Below are 16,235 nucleotides of genomic sequence, written 5' to 3' on the forward strand. Positions count from 1 at the left end.
GATGAGTGTTGTTGCCTGAAGCTGCTGTCTTCCCAGCTTCCACCACAAACAAACTCTATAGAAGTTACCAAACTAAAAGGAGACGGGATTAGAGCAGACATTATCTCCTTTTAACAAAACAAACAGAACTACCTCGGGCACTATATCCTGTGCTACGGAAAACGACCTAATTTAACCTTCACAACCCACAACAATCAGGAACCAAATTGGTCCATTTCATACCGACTCTCAAATTGTCAGCAAGCCCCAATTTGTCACAAACTGGCTCAGACAGTGTGAAATTAAGAACTCCACACCAGAGATTTTAAACAAATATTGATTTAAATTTCATTTCAATAAAACAGCAGAGTGTGAAAGTGAGCAATATCAACAGTGAAGAAGGTAAATGGGTTTGTGAAATACAGCACAGTCACAAAGAATTGGGACTATAGATTGTAGAAGATAAGGACAGTGACACAATTTTCACGTTAAGGCAGTGTGCATGAAGTTTAGTACAAGAGTCCCATCTTCACAATTTAAGGGGTTGTTTATATCCACACTAGATGAGGAATACAGGTACTGCAATGATTACTCTGCCTGCCAGTCTAGCCTGAGATCTCTCAACAAATATTAGATGGTTTGCAGAGAAAATTTTTGTACACATTTATGGTCTCCAGAGGACGATTCCTATTCATTTTCTTTATTAATCCCCTGAGTTGTCTTCCAGCTGTTAAATGTCTCATCAATGAATTGATGTAATTTTTAAAATTATTTTAAAAGATTATTTTTTGGCTCTTTTGCATTTATTTTAATATTAAGGGTACAACATGTAATAAGGATGCAAATTTTGAGCAATTAACTAAAATTGATAGTCGGCTGCCTTAACAAAATAACACAAAATAATGACTTCATTTCAATGGTAGAGCTTCCATCTGTCGCTATTTAACAACTGGCCCAACACAATCTAACCCATACTCAGGCTACTAAATGGCTAAAATGCAATAATATCAGTTTGTTAATTGTTTAATATTTAATTAAATACCTTTCCTCACTCAGCTTTACTTTGCGTTTAGCGCTCCTTAGCAAATGTTAGCATGCTAACTTGGTAAACAAGGATAGATAACATGGTGAAATTTATTCCGGCTAAACATCTGCATGTTAGCATTGTCACTGTGAACATATGAGCATGCTGACATTAGCCTTCAGCTATATGCACTGCTAAGACAAAGTGCAGCCGTGCAGAGCTCCTAGCATGGTTGTAGACTCTTAGTCTTGTTACACAGTACACAGGGAAAGAAAGCAAATGGACACGTGAAAGGGGGAAATTTTGCCACGTTTTATGTAGGTGACCATCAGTGTTGATGGGAAATTTAGTCAATAAATTCCTCAGTGCGTGCTATACTGGCCGAGAAGTTCTCACCCGCTGCGCACAAAAAGGTGTGCTCATTCATAACCTCCTGTCCTCATATATTGGGGCGCCAATTTTGCTGTTGGCAATGTAGCTAGTTTACAAGCAGGAGAACAAGTTTTGTTTATGAGCAGCAGCACGGCCCCTGGCTACCCAGAGGCTAAATTCAAAGTGAAATAACTTGTAGTTCTTCCTTAACACCAATTACATCATTGGTTTCGGCTGAAGAATTGATTTTGGAGTAGGAGAACTCGGCTCTCTCTGTCGATATAGCATGCAGGCACTGATTATATACCATAAAACTGATTAGATATGCACATAAACAAACTTTCTTTTTCATCTTTATCTCAGATTGTGAAAAAGTCATGTAAATCCACAGACATCACAAACACTTATCTCCTCCTGTGATGTACTGTTCGGCCTGGGCTGCAGCCAAAAACATGTCTTGCTTTTCTCTGCTCTTCCACAAATTAAACATGCGCTTGGACTGAGGTCAGATGACGGACTTAGCCAGCGAAGATCATTTCATTGTTTGGCCCCAAACTTCTTAATTACCTCGTCTCCTTGCTTAGGTTCACTGTCCTGAAAGTGAAGGACTATGTACTCAGAGAGCTATGAGTCAAAGCCAATGTGCTGGAGTACAGCACCAAAATAATGAGAAAGACATCACTGTCAGTTAACAAATGAGCCAGTTAAAGGATGCAGTTTGGATTCACCACGGGCAAAAAACAGAAAAGCCCATTGCTTTAAAGCCAATAAAAATATGCAGGAAGCTTCTTTCATAATTGAGGTCAGAGGTAGACCGTTGTTTTAATCCCTGTGAAGCCTCAGTTCACCACATCCGTCACTCAGACATCAATGCAGCAATCCTGGCCATTCATCACTCACTCTGGGATTTATTAGTCAGGTCTGGAGCCGGCGGGTGAGAGGTTAAATGAGGAGCATTGTGTTTGCAGTTATCAGCAGAGAGAGCCCAAAGTGGGTCTGTGTGCTAATCCACACACACACACACACACACTCAGATGTTTAATCAACACTGCGGCTGTAGCTGCCGGAGCTGGAAGTTAAATATACAGCCATGTACAAACATGCATGCGTGAAACAGTACGCACACATCCACGCTTGTCGCGTTTGTGCTCACACACACCAGACATACCAAACAATCTGATAACAGTTCATAAACAATTTCACACACAAACATCCTGCTGAAATCCGATCGGTCTGCAACCCAGCCGACCTCTCGACGGGTGCCTAAAAACACAAACATACTTCTTTAGCACGCTGCATGAACAAAGAGCACACTCACATGCTCGCTCTCTGTCTAATACACGCCTACGCACACACAACTTGGTATAAACAGGGCCACTACCAGCTAGCCGGATTGCCCAGGGGCACCGCACCATGTCTCATCACTGTAAGCTAATGTTGAACACAGTGGTGGTGCTTGGCGTAGCTGCTGTCACTTTGGCTTCGGATCCAGGTTATTTGCTCGGAGCTCAAATAGGCAAGGTTCTGCATTACGGGGTCACCGCTTTCACATGGAGGTGCATCATTATTTCAGTGACAAAAATGCAAGTGTTGCAGGAGCTGTTCTTGCTAGCTGCGGCTTAAAAGCCTTTCTGCTGTGCTCAAGTCTTTTACATTCAACTAGAAAACCAAAGGAGTCAAGTGTGTTCGTGTCTGTCTGCGAGGGGGTGTGTGTGTGTGTGTGTGTGTGTGTGTCTCTCTCTGTGTGTGTGTGTAAGTGCTCTCTATCTCGCCAGCCTCAAATCCAAAGCAATTAGAGAGGCCAGATGGTGGGCTGGACTCACAGTAAATAGCTGTGCATTGACAGAAGAAGCCTGCAACAAAAATGAACTGTGACAAGGAGCCAAGATGACACACAGATACATGACGGCATCAAAGCACCAGGCAAACATCGAGGACATGCTGCCATAACCGCCATAAACCAACTGTCATCATTGCGGGGATGTTAGCAGCAGAGCCTGATTGTATCGTTCTGGTGGGGACACAAAGGGGGTACTTGTACACAAACCAAATAAGGCAGGTGCACATGCAAGCATGAGCACACATAAACCTGTACACACACACACGGTCAGCCCTCTACATGCCCTTCTGTTAAAATTTCACCAAACCAGTTTGGTTTAGTCAGAGTTCAAACAATGCAGCCTTTGAGAGGCGCTCCATTCACCGAGTTTCAGCTTGGCCTGCACATTCCCCAACTGAAAACACAAACTGCCTCCCTCCAGGAAAAACCACTGAAGCTACAGCACCACATTCCTCAACTCTACACTTTTCTGTGCGTGTGTTTACAGTATTTGCCCAAAAGTTGGTGGGGCCCCTTTGAATATAATGATTATATATACACATCTTGAAATAAGTGTGTGCTTTGTTTCATCACTCTTCATTACCCGCATGCTCAGGTGTAAAACCCGATGTGCCCTTTAAACAACTACAGCAGTCTCCTACATACCTGTTACCAAGGCAGCAAGTTTACATCAGCCAACCAGGACACAAGTACAAATCAGAGCGACTGGGAGGAGGTGGAGCCTGAGTATAATTGCAAGCCACAAAATGGCTTCTCCTGTTCCTGTGCTCAGTTTCCTAAAGGGCTGTTATCACACCTCTGTTGACACACGCACACAGACGCGCACGCACACACACAAACACACAAAGATTTATCAAAACTGAAATGAGACAAACAGACAGACCAGGAAATGAGAGTGAAAAAACCAAACAAACAGAGGGGGCGGGGGTGTCTGGAGTGTGAAGGATGGGTGACAAGAGACAGAGAGGCCACTTCATATCCTGATCAATTAATCTATAAATCTAATCAGTGGGAATCAATGACTGCCACTTCTATTCAATCTGGCTCCTCAGTCATCCTGGGCAACCACAAGTGTTAAAGAGACAGAGGGGAGAAGAAAAGGAGAAACAGACGACACACGCAGCAACACTACGGGAACATTTCAAAAATCAAGAGATCTTTAATAGCAACCAAATACGAAAAAATATAGAAAGACACGACAAAAATGGTGACAACATTTCTAATTGAGCTTTTTTTTTTTCTTTCAAGAAGACCAAAAATAAATTTAAAATAAAAAAATACAAAAAGAAAGCAAAAAAAACAAACAACTTTTACACAAAGCAGTCGATAATAAAAAGCACATTTTGGGGTAAGACTTTTGTTGTGTGTACAGTTCATTTGTATAGAAGAAGCACATTTGCCAGTTTTGGCAGCAATCACAGCGCAGCAGTCAAGAATAAAGCACTCAGAAAACATAAATTATAAAGCACTGCAAAATAACAGAAAAGAGGAGAAACTGTAAATAGGAGAAAATAAATCCTTCATGCTTGCTGTCACTGAGAAATACACAAACGTGACACCATAAATTAGTAATTCTTTTTCTCTGCTACATATTTATATATTTATACTATATACACAGGAAGGTTTCGCTTCTTTTTTTTCTCTTTTAGCGAGTGAGATGGGAGATGTTAAGGCTTTGATTAGTCATCAGATGTTTGGAGCCGAAGAAGTATCAACAGTATGTGGCTTTTTGGAAGAAAAATATTGGGTATTTTCACCGTCTAACCTTGTGCTAGACCCGGGCCAGGATCGTGGATTTCTCTAAAAGCATTTTGTCTGACAAGCCTTACTTGAGGTGGGTGGCAACGGTGTGTGTGTGTGCGTGTGTGCGTGTCTGTGGAGGCAGTGGTGGTAGCGGAGGTGGCTGAAGTGGGAGAAGGTGAAAAACAACATTTTGGAGAGGAGAAGAAAGTTGCGACTCTCTAAAAGCATTCAAACGGGATCCGAGAGGGGGAGGAAGGTCAGGACAGTGGCATTTTTATGAAAGCTATATTTCCAGTAAAGGACAAAAGCAATGTGGACAAACAGTTTCCTAAAAAGCCTGTCTCTCCCTGACACTGTGGGTGAAAGGTGTGTGTGTCCCTGAACGTGTGGTTTTCTCTGTTCTACATGGTCATTGATTCGGGAACGGGTTGGACTATTTGGGGAATAGAAAGCAGTGGAGCGGGGGACACATCATGCCGCGGCTCTTCCCACAGTAACAGGACACGGTATATGTCCTGACAGAGCCACTGAGCAAGAAGCGGGGAGAGAAGAAGACGACGAAGAAGAAGCGCTTTCGTGTGTGTGCGCGTGTGTTTGTGTGCAGCTATGCGAGCGCGTTTGTGTGGGCTCATGTCAGGAGATGGCAGGGCTGTCAGGTATGAGGTGCCTTCTGCACAGTTTGGCTGTGGGAGTGAGCATAATGAGAGTGACTGAGGGGTGTTTGTGTGTGGGCGAATGTTTCTCTGCATTCGGCACATGTATATGTACAGTATGTGTGTGCGCGCGAGGGAATGTGTCTTCCAAATGCACAATAATATCTTCAGTTTGCTAGTTCTCCGTGGTGACAAAGGGGTGGCTACTCAGGTTACGGTCCCCATGGCAGTGAGAGATGTCCCAAAGCCCCTGAGCATCACGAAAACACACAGCGACTCTACACACACGCGCATGCACGCACGCACACACGGAGCTGAGTCAGACGTAACACAAACCGTCGCTTGTGTGGTTACGGTCTACCTGATAAATTATGAGTATTGTGGGTATTTTTGCATTGTGCAGGGTGTCTGTCAAAGAGGAGGAGAAGCCAATTGTGCAAAGGAATGTAGTGTGCTTATTACGTGGAAATGCAGGCAATGCCAACTTCAACAAAAAGACAAATTATATAAGTATATATAATTTTCTCCCTCCAATACAAATCGACTCTTAGGCTTTAGGTAAACTCGGCTCAGTCAGTTCAGTGTGTTGTAACACCTGAACCACCGAGGTATTCATTGGATTAAAAATTACATTCTGAATGCCCTCCGAGACATTTGAACTTAGCCGACCCAGAACGCCTTCCTCTTTACTTCCACAACACTGGCAACACTGGCTCCATCGATCTGATATTTACATTTTTCATAAATATCCACATTTTCACAAGAAAAATAAAGATGCTTACATATATAGTACACAGATACCTCACACCAAAATGTACATACAAACAGTACAGTTTTGTCCCTTATCGCTATTTTTACCCCATAGACCAAGTATTACACTCATATTTCCCTCCGTAGCGGTGACACACACAAGTGCAAAAATAAGTAATACATTTTTTATTTTGAGTGGTCGTGACAAACCGGCTGTGTTCAGTAAATGTACTGTACCCTAGGTTGACAGGAGATGCATTTATGTATAAGCTAAGGCCATTAAACGATAATCCTATTGAACACACTGGCTTACAATATGCTAGACGGTGCTCGAACACTTAAAGCCGTCTCTGTTTTTGTCATCTGCCTCCTGTGTCTCGCTCCTGTTTTCTCTCCGCCTCTCTGAAGGTTAACAGCTATCACTATCGCAAACGAAAACTGCCTCCCCCTAAACAGATGCTTGCGCTGTAGGTTTCTCGCATCTATAGTCGCAGGTTAAAAGCGGCTTTGATTGGAAATGCGGGCGGGCGCAGTCTTCCTCGCCCTTGGCAGTGGGTCACCCTGCATTTCACCTCATGACCTACGGCGAACTGCAACCCAGATCTTGGCTGGGCCTTACAAGAGGCCAGTACAGTCATCGAGAAGCTGCTCTCACCAGATTCCCCAGCGGGTCAAAGGGGAGTTCATTAGAAGGTCAGGAAAAGCATGATTAGAGGAGCTACAGGAGCGTTTCTCTCCCAGATTGTCCATCACAGTCTTCCAGTGGCTACATAGATACAAGACAATACACACCATGAGCCTCACAGACAGCAGTGTACAGTAGCCACGAGTAATATTTGCCTGAGCGGGCCTCCGGTGGCTCGTTAGAAGGATAAATTAACAGTCAGGAGACAATCAGCCCTGAAGCTGCATCATAAAGGGCCATTTCACCGCTTGTTGCCTGTTAGTCAATATGACTCCCATAGCGTCGCTGTGAACAAAACCTTTTATGTCTCCCGATCAATTCACTACATTTAACAACATCCGCTAATGGAGAGCAATATTGGATGATCCTATTGAAAATCTATCTAACCTAACGTGGCCGTTCTTTAGACGTGGGGTTCTGTTACATCCGGCCATTTGCTGAAGAAAAGGAGGAAGCTGCAGCGTCCGTGCAGCGGAGGGAACGTGGCCACTCCAGGTGGATTAGTCAGTCCTGGCATGTCATGGCAGGCCGAGCCGGAATAGAGTAAGTGGGGCGTTTGACACATCAGGAGCAGTAAAATACTCCCCTGCTCTCTGTGGCCCTGACCTCGACTCTGCCCCGGATAAATCATAAACTCCCCATAAACACTGGGAGCAAGGGATGAAGAGAGAGGGAGAGAGGGAAGGGTGATGGAGAGATAGAGGTGGGGAGGTGGGGGGGAATTGCCACGTCATAAACGATAAGTGGTGGCAATCTGTTGGTCCCGGCTAAGCGAGCGACTTCACGGCTCATTACCAATCAAGCTCCTCCTGTCAGGAGCGCTCGGAGGAGACGCGCATGAGGAGGAAGAGAAAAGAAGAGACGTGCTCCTCTCTCGTCCTCCTGCATCCCTCTCTCCATCCCTTGACCCTGTCAGATCGGCTACACCTCATTCCCTCATCTCTTGTTTACCGTCTCTTTACCTCCAGGCACAGTGCGAAAGTTTGCGTGCGAATACTTTGTTATGAACTTGAATTCAAACTCTCTGCAAACTTACTTTGTGTAATTCAGCTGCTCTTTGTATTTGTGCAGCACATAAGGACCCCACGCTCCTTTAAAATCGTGTAAAATCAAGAGTGTCTACAGTCGCTGTTAGTTGGCGGAAATGTTTTGCTTTTTTGAAGTTTGAGAGAAAGGCAGAGAGAGCAGAAATGAAAACCAGCAGACGAGAGCAAATACATTGTTCTTTTCTTGAAATCACCTGATGTTTACCGTCTAACTCCTTCAAATGTTTCCCTCCCAACCCATCACTAGCTACTAACTACCCACCAGCTGTCAAAGCACAACGCTTTACCAAAACAAAAAGGTTTCCCACAGGAGGACTGAGAATAGCAAGCAACACGTAACTGCTTGACAACCCCTTCCTCTTCTACTGTTTTGGTGAAGATAAGAGTGAATATGCAAGTGAGTTGCTTTCTCTATAGCCAAGCTTGTATCATGATTCCATTACTCCCACACTACATAGTTTCTCTCTTTTAGTCTGTCTGTCAAGAGTCCTTGTCAAGGTCCCAGTGATAGCGGTAGCATGTGCAGAAGCAGTGGGAGACAGGTTGTTTCTTTTTCTCTGTTTGATTTTCAGTTCTTAGGGACCGGATAACAGCAATGCTCCTTTTCTGAATACCACACCCTCCTGTTCATTCAGTCCATTCTGGGGGCTGCACTGTGATTAATAATAGGCTATATTTAAAATCAATTTCAAAAATAAAAGTGGTATTATTTTCTCTTCTCTATCAGACAGGGGAGAGGCCCCTGGAGCCACAAAATCCTCAGGAGGAAACTCCTCCATCCCTCCATTTTTTTTCTCTTCCTCCTTTTCCTCTTTATCTCCTCTATACGTAGACAGCAGTCCGCGAGATGACCGAGCCATCCCGCTGGGACTCCATGTCATCATCCAGATAGTCGCCATTAATATCGTCCTGGTCGTGAGGTGGGCGAAGCTGAAGGATGGGGACTCCTCCAGAGAAGTGGTCATACCTCTCCTCCTCCTCAAGCTCGTCAAACTTCCTCCTTTCCCCGTCATCTAATTCGTTGCTCAGCAGGATATCCTGGGCGGTGGGTGTAGTGGCAACGACTTCGGGCCGGCCTCCCATGGTGAGCGGCTGGTGGTGGTTGTTTTTCTCTCCGAGGCCCTGATGGGACGAGCTCTCGTTGTAAACGTAGATGGGTCCGTTGTTGTTACCGCCCCCCACGCCGCCGCTTCCCGCACCTCCGCCCGTGCCGTTCTTGCTGGCCTTCTTGCCGGCGCCAAATATGCGTGTCTTCATGTCGCTGCCGCCGTTGGCACGGTAACCCTGCTGCTGCCTGCGGCTGCGGGTGACGAGCACGGCGATGAGAGCAGCAACCAAAAGGAGAGCCAGCAGGGAGCCAATCACAGCTCCTGCCACCACGCCAGCATTGGATGGGTTCACTGAGGGCTCTGTAGGAGGGAGGAGAGGCAGGGAGGGAGAAAAAGGAAGAAAGGAATATGGTTGAGAAGAGGAATCAAGAGAGCAGTGTGAAACATGGAGAGAGGGCACGGGGGAAAACAGGGACAGCATAAAACGGAGAATAAGAGAGGAAAAGGGAGAGGGAACACAGAAAGAAAGGTAGGAGTTGGATGATGTCAGTGGAGCCGGTCTGAACTGTATTCAATGAAGTGTGTAAGAGTGCTGAGGTGTCAGTACAGTCAAGTGTGTGTCTGTGTGTGTGCTGAGCCTCTTCCTACACTGACATTTCCTCATCTCCCTCAGAGCTGCTCCTGTCCCCATTCCCACAGCCACGTCACAACAACGTCGCAGCCCCCTGTGTTGCCCTTCAACGACCAGGGTCCGTCCAAGGCCCACCACAAATCACAAGGCGAGGCGGGGAGGGGTGGCGGTGCAACTCACATACACACACTTTTTAACGAAGCAGGGCAAGGCGTGTGCGGGGCAGAGCGGGTGGAGGCCATGCAGAGGAGGTGGATTAATGATGGATGGAGGAGTGGAGGGTGGAAATTAGATGAAGAAGAGGAGGAGGAGGAAGAGAAGGAGGAGGAGGAGGAGGAGGAAGAGGAGTAGTGGGGCGCGGAGTGAGTGAGTGACAAAGTGACACAGCGGAATGACAACTCTTCCTGGAAGCCATGAACGCAGAGCAGGGGGACAGATTGGCACCCATCTCTGCACTGCTGGAGCACCCGTCGGTCCGACATGAGTGTCCATTTTTACTGCATCACTGCTGGTTTAGTCACGTCTGCCACGTTACACACACACACACAGACGACAAGAAGCCATTTTAAGTTTATATTAAATTAAACAAAGACTTTCTTAGAGTGCAGACTGGCTAAGGAGGGTATAAGTAAATCTAGGGCTCCACCACCCAATGTGCAGTATTTCTGTTTGTGCATCAAAACTCCAGAGAGAAGTACCGGTGTCTAAATCAAGGTTCGCGAAGATGTCCCACATGACTCGTCAGTAATATAGTGCTCATTCTCTGAACTTGCACTTCCCAGTCCCTCGACATGCCTCTGCAGTGTTATTAGTACTATATTTTAAAGAAGGCATTTCAAGAGCAACAGATGCAAGTGCTTCTGCGGAGAAGGAAGCCGCCAGGTAAGATTAAGGTAGGCTACTGTTTGGTATTTTAATTGCCATCGGAAATCGGAAACTTTCAAAGTTTCAACACCAATGTCACCACTACAAAAACAATGCTCTTCTTGACTCCTGAGCTAGAGGAATATTTCTTGAAGTAATAGCTTTATAGTAGTCTCTTTAAATGCACAAGTTACATTAGCAGCCAAACAGAACTTTGCCTGGATAAAATACAGTCCAAAAGTAGCTAAATTGTTGTATAAATCAGGAAGTATTACATCAAAATGAAGGAAAGCACACCAAGAATCGGACTATGCATTCAACGCCAGCTCTCAGTAATTGGTGCCATGGACACATTTTAGTCAGTACTCCAAGTACTGAGGTTTGATACCAGCCCAGTTAAGACACCCCTGAAGTAAAGCCTCTAGGAGAATGGTGACAGCGTTTCTGCTTTGCATAGACTTTTTCAGGGCCATGGGTTCAGGGCTCTAAGTGCTTTCTGGGAGTATGACGACTCCCCACAGTCCCTGTGAGTGTTTTCCTCATGAGGTCATCATCTATAACTCAGTGGAGTACTGAACTGACACTGCCCGAGTTAAGGGTCAGGCTCCACAGATGTGGTTTGCACTTGTTGTACTGCGAAGCATTTTGACTAAAAATGGTCTCAGAATGGAGGTTATTTTACAAGGACATATGAACAGCAAGCCGTTTTCTTCAGAGCTTGAAATGAGTAAGCCAACTCATAGAGGTGAAAACCGATGCCTGAATTCACGTTATTCCCACTTTCACACAGTTCAAAGCATTCAAGATCGAAAGATTATGATGCATTTTGTATGAATCCATGCCTTTTTTTAAATTTCGTATTTTAATGTTGTTTATTCCGTTTTGATAATCTTGCACATTTGGATGCCCCAGAAGCAAATAAACAAAATGCTTTCATGCAACTCTTTCAATCCTCGAAGTCGTCACTGTGTTGCCGAAACTTCTTATTGAATAAAATCTGTTTATTATCCATCACTCGTTCCTGCTTCCTTCAGGTTTGATGGGCTACACAATAAAACCAAATAAGTCTAGTGAGCAAATTAATTTTTAATTTTAAGTCCCTGATTGAAAGTGATCAAGGATCCTTGGCTAAGCTGAACATCCTTTTTCTGTTGCTCGAGCTTTCCTTTCCACTCTGTGCACTTTCACCAGCCGCTGCAGAGGATTAACAAGTAGACGCTGCTCTTGAAATCCCTGCCTAAATTTGAAAGAAGCGAATCACCCCGATTTTTATTGTCATTCCCATTTGAAATCCAACAGAAGCCGCCCCTCTTGTTAAGCGTACAGAGAGCTGACAGAATAACTCTTCTAACACTGATTCTTGTCAAGAGAGAAAGCGGTCGTCTACTGCCGACTACACCTGCGCTCCTCCATTCTCTTCTCTTCCTTTTCATTTCTGCCACTTCTCTCTTCTCTCCATCTCTGCCACCACTTCACCAGCTGTCTCCCGCGTCTCTTCCAAATCCATTTTCCCTGCCATCCCTCCAATTTACATTTGTGTCCCTGTCGTATGTTACTCTTCTCTCCGCGCTTCATTTTCACCATATGCCTAGGGAGAAAAATTCTCATTTCTTGGGGTTATATTTTCCCATCCTCTCTTTCAATTTCTCCCACCAGCTTCCCCAAGCACACTGCCTCTCTCCCCTGCTATTCTACCCCCGAGCGGTGCTAAACATTCCTGTTCACACACATGAGAGTGAGAGCTGGCCCTCAGTGTCCACTTGTAACAGGAACACAAGAAATGCATTATCACCTCGGGCCCCGCGGAGCTCCGGCACATGCAACCTGGCAACAATCTCTGTGCAAACTCTGGGCCGGATGCTGCCACATCAAAGAGAATTATCCTAAAATTCAAATGCAAATTCTCCCAAATTCCACTCATCCAATTATTTTTAATGCGTCGCTCAAGTCAGTTCGCATGCATCTCTCTCAAAGTCTGCGTTGGTAAATCCTTTTGTGGATCATCATTCATGTTTTATTCCACCCTTCTGGAGACAACACTTGAAAGATTCAAGAGATAGATGTAAAAGGAGCCACCCCAGGCTCCCAGTGCAGGCCCACCGCAGACCGAGACACATCCTAACAAAGCACCAGTGGAATCTATTTAAGTAGGTGAGGAGAGGACATCTTATAAACACATGCTGTTGGATGAGCCAGCAGAAAAAATGCAATATGCATGCTGTGTGGATAACAAGGGGGAGAAAAAAAAAAACAGTAAAACAAACATGCACAACTACAGTAACTGTGCACCCTCGCCCCTCCCCTCCCCTCCCACACACACAACATACTGTGGAAGCCAAAAAACAGCATGATCCTTATGAAGTCACGTCCAGCACGACCGTAAGCTCCAAGTGACCGCAAGTAATGGGGGAGATGGAGCGGAAGTAACGCCTGCTGCAGCCTCCCAAAAACATGCATGGTCACATACGCATGCACACTCTCGTACACACTCAGACACACACACACACACCATTATGGTCATCAGTGGTCTGATGCTGGGATGGGCTGCACCTAGAGCATAGCTTGGTAGTATTGCCTGTCAGCATGTTAACTTATTGAACAGAGCTGTGTGTGTGTGTGTGTGTGTGTGTGTGCATGCTGGCGAGTGTGTGCTAATGAGGGGTGGGCAGGGGGCCAGTTGCAGGCTGGAGGGAGACTTGGCTCCATCAGACCTGTTCTCTGGCTGTTTTTCGCATGGCCGGAGACACACACTGACAGACACAGACAGATACAGGCAGACACACACACACACCCTGAAACCCAATGGAGGAAAATGGCCAAGCTCCTTGCCCTTGAACTGTCTCCTTAGATGAGTCTGAAAATGGAAGAGAATGCACCGAATTGAGAGGAAATCTCTTTTCCGTTGCACTGAGGAGCCCCTCGGACAATGTGGGGGATTCGTTTGGGGACATGTAACTTTTTGAGATTTAGCTGAACCACCCCTGTGAGGAACGATGGGGTGGGGGGGGAGGGGAACAAGACGGAAGATGGAGGGAATCTGGGTTAGCCACACACGAACCCCCGAGAGAGGAGTCTGGAATGGAGGGATGGATGGAAGGATGGAGACTTCTAAGCTGTGATTAAGGAAGAGCTACTGGTATTTAAGAGTTAAGCTTTTGAGAGAGAGTGAGATAGCCTTGCATGAGCAGGGGAGAGAGAGAGAGACAGAATGCTGGGGGCAGGAGTCTCTTCTTTGAGCGGGGAGATCAGCGCCAGACTTGTGGAGGCTGAAAGACAACCTGAGAGAGATAAGGAGGATGAGGAGAGAGCATATGCTAACCGAGAGGATGAGAGATGCAATGAAAAGAGCAAACTGCAGCGAAAGAGATAGCGAGAGGGAGATAAATCGAAGGGGAGAGGATGGGGAGAGCAGGATGGGATACGTTAGCCTGTGTGACTAAGCAGCAGGATCGAAGATGAGAGGAGGAGAGGCAAGGAGAAGAGAGGACATCCATCCCTCTAGCTGCCTCCGGGAGCACAGGACAAGACTGAGGGGCAGAGGACACGGGCAAACACTCACACACACACACAAGCAAGTGTGCAGATCCATGTGTGTGTTTGTGTGTCATGCAGCTGTGGGGTAGAGAGGAGAGGGGGACCTGCTATGTAGCAGGTGCTGGCCATTTCACGCCTGTCGGCCCCTCTTAGCCCTGTTTGTCTACATGCATTCACATTAGCCTCCACAGGTCTGCTTCCCCATCTGGAGTCATTCCACATCTTTCTCTCGCTCCGTTCCGACCGTCATCAACTCTTTCATTTCTCTCCAACCAATACTGACTCAGTCTCCCTTTCTTAAGGCTTCTCGCCATCTCGCTGCCTTCTGCAAACCTCCTTCACTCTGACACTCGCTGGTTGCCTCAGTCACCTCTTAACTGCCGGCGAATTTAGCTCACATCTTATCCTCCTCCTCCTCTTCTGCCAGTGAGTAAGAGAGGAGTGGGAAGGAGGGAGGAGGAGGTGGCCGGCCTGCGAGATAGAGCAGGGAGATGACAGAACAAGGAAACTGTGGGAAGTTCAACACTGGAAGAGACAAGCGAGAGCAGAAAGAAAGGAGAGAGGAAGAGGGAAAAAATGAAAAAAGTGGGATGAAGAATGGCAGTGGAAATGTAGGATAAAAGACCGAGCGAGAGAGGAACGGATGGTGGAATGAGGAGAGAAGCAGCCAGGAGCTGAAGCAGCAAAGGGTGACTGATCCGCTCTGAGAGGCTTGGAGACAGACAGACACACACGCTATGCTGTGAGATAGCGGAGGCCAATAGCGGAGGAGATAGGATGCAGTGGCACAAGATTCCCATGGGAGTTTTAAATGCCGTCAGCAGCCTCTCTCTCCCTCCATCCCTCATGCTCTCTCCCTCACTAAGTGTGAGGATTGCATGCTGGCACTGATTTATCTGGGTGCACGTTTGTTGGCTTTTTACTCTAAAAGCAGCAGCCTCCATCTTCCTCCCTCCGCTCCCAGGATCTTTGTATCTCCCCTGCTTGTTGCATGTAATGCACAGCAGGAGATGGTGACATCCTTTGTGCTACAGAAGGCAGTTACACTACGAGGCAGCGGTACAGAATGGCCCCAGAGGAGTGGTGACGCATGCTGTGGCACCATAACGAGCCAAGGGACTTGAAGAAAGATGGGGGTTAGAGAAAAAGAAAGAAAGAAGTAGAGACTGAGGAAAAGGACGAGGGGAAAAAAAAGAAAGAAAATGAGGGCATGAAGTAGCTGGGTTGCTTTTAAAGTGGAGCCACTGGAGAAATGCACTTTTTCCCCATTACGGGTGAGGTTTACCCCCATGTCAGCAGGAAGTAACTTCTGGTAAAGTGCAGGCATACTACAGAAGAGTGGAGGTGGATGTATTTTGTATGAGGTGAAATGCAGAGTGAACCCAGCCGAGGGGTGCAGCTAAAACTATTGAGGAACAGAGGGGAATTCAAGGAGAGACACTTCTCCATCTTCACCGCTCTGGATGGTTAAACTCCCAGACTTGAGTTTACACAAGCTAAACAGCACACAGACAGATGCCTACACCTGAATACACACAAATAGGACACACACACGCACACAGACAGACAGAGTGTATCAGCACAAGTCTGGCCTCAGCTGAACCCAAGGCGATACTGAAATCCCCTTCAATTCAAAGTCAATGGCTGTGTCGCTCTGAGTCAAATGTATCACTTTTAGTGATTACAGCCTTATCTTCAAGACACTGTCTCTAATGAACAGTGCTCATTTGCTTCGCTTTAGTCCGTCCTGTCATTACTGATAGCCAAGGGTACTGCTGAGAAGCTACTCGGTCGCTTGTGTGATCGTGACTTTTCGGGGGTTGGAGAGAAGGGAAAAAAAAAGAGAGAGAAAGAGAAAATATCTGCAAGAAGGACTAACTAAACTACCTCTAAAAACCTTGTGAACAACCACTTTGTAAACGCTGTGTGATGTTCAAAGCAGACAGACAGACCTTGGGTACCTCAGAGGCAGACACACTTTCATATTACAGTGTTATTGAGTGCATGCAAAGAGAAATGGAAAAGTGACATGCATTCTGAATAGGACACTGAAAGAGAGAACCCC

General features: G+C 46.1%; 1 protein-coding gene across 2 annotated transcripts in view; it reads right to left on the bottom strand.

The window, feature by feature from the left end:
- The window catches only part of LOC311260261 (nectin-2), a 79,842-nt gene that overhangs the window by 27,814 nt on the left and 35,793 nt on the right, over positions 1-16,235 (bottom strand). The window contains exon 7 of one of the 2 annotated variants that reach the window (XM_084357874.1): positions 4,351-9,501. The exons of the other annotated variant lie outside the window; for it this stretch is intronic. Coding sequence (XP_084214000.1) covers positions 8,915-9,501 — 587 coding nt within the window. The 3' untranslated portion in view covers positions 4,351-8,914. Of the gene's footprint in view, positions 1-4,350; positions 9,502-16,235 lie in introns of those variants that run through there. 2 annotated transcript variants of the gene reach the window in all.

Source organism: Pagrus pagrus (genome assembly GCF_965226575.1).
Source record: "Pagrus pagrus genome assembly, chromosome: 7".
Classification (NCBI taxonomy): Eukaryota; Metazoa; Chordata; class Actinopteri; order Spariformes; family Sparidae; genus Pagrus; species Pagrus pagrus.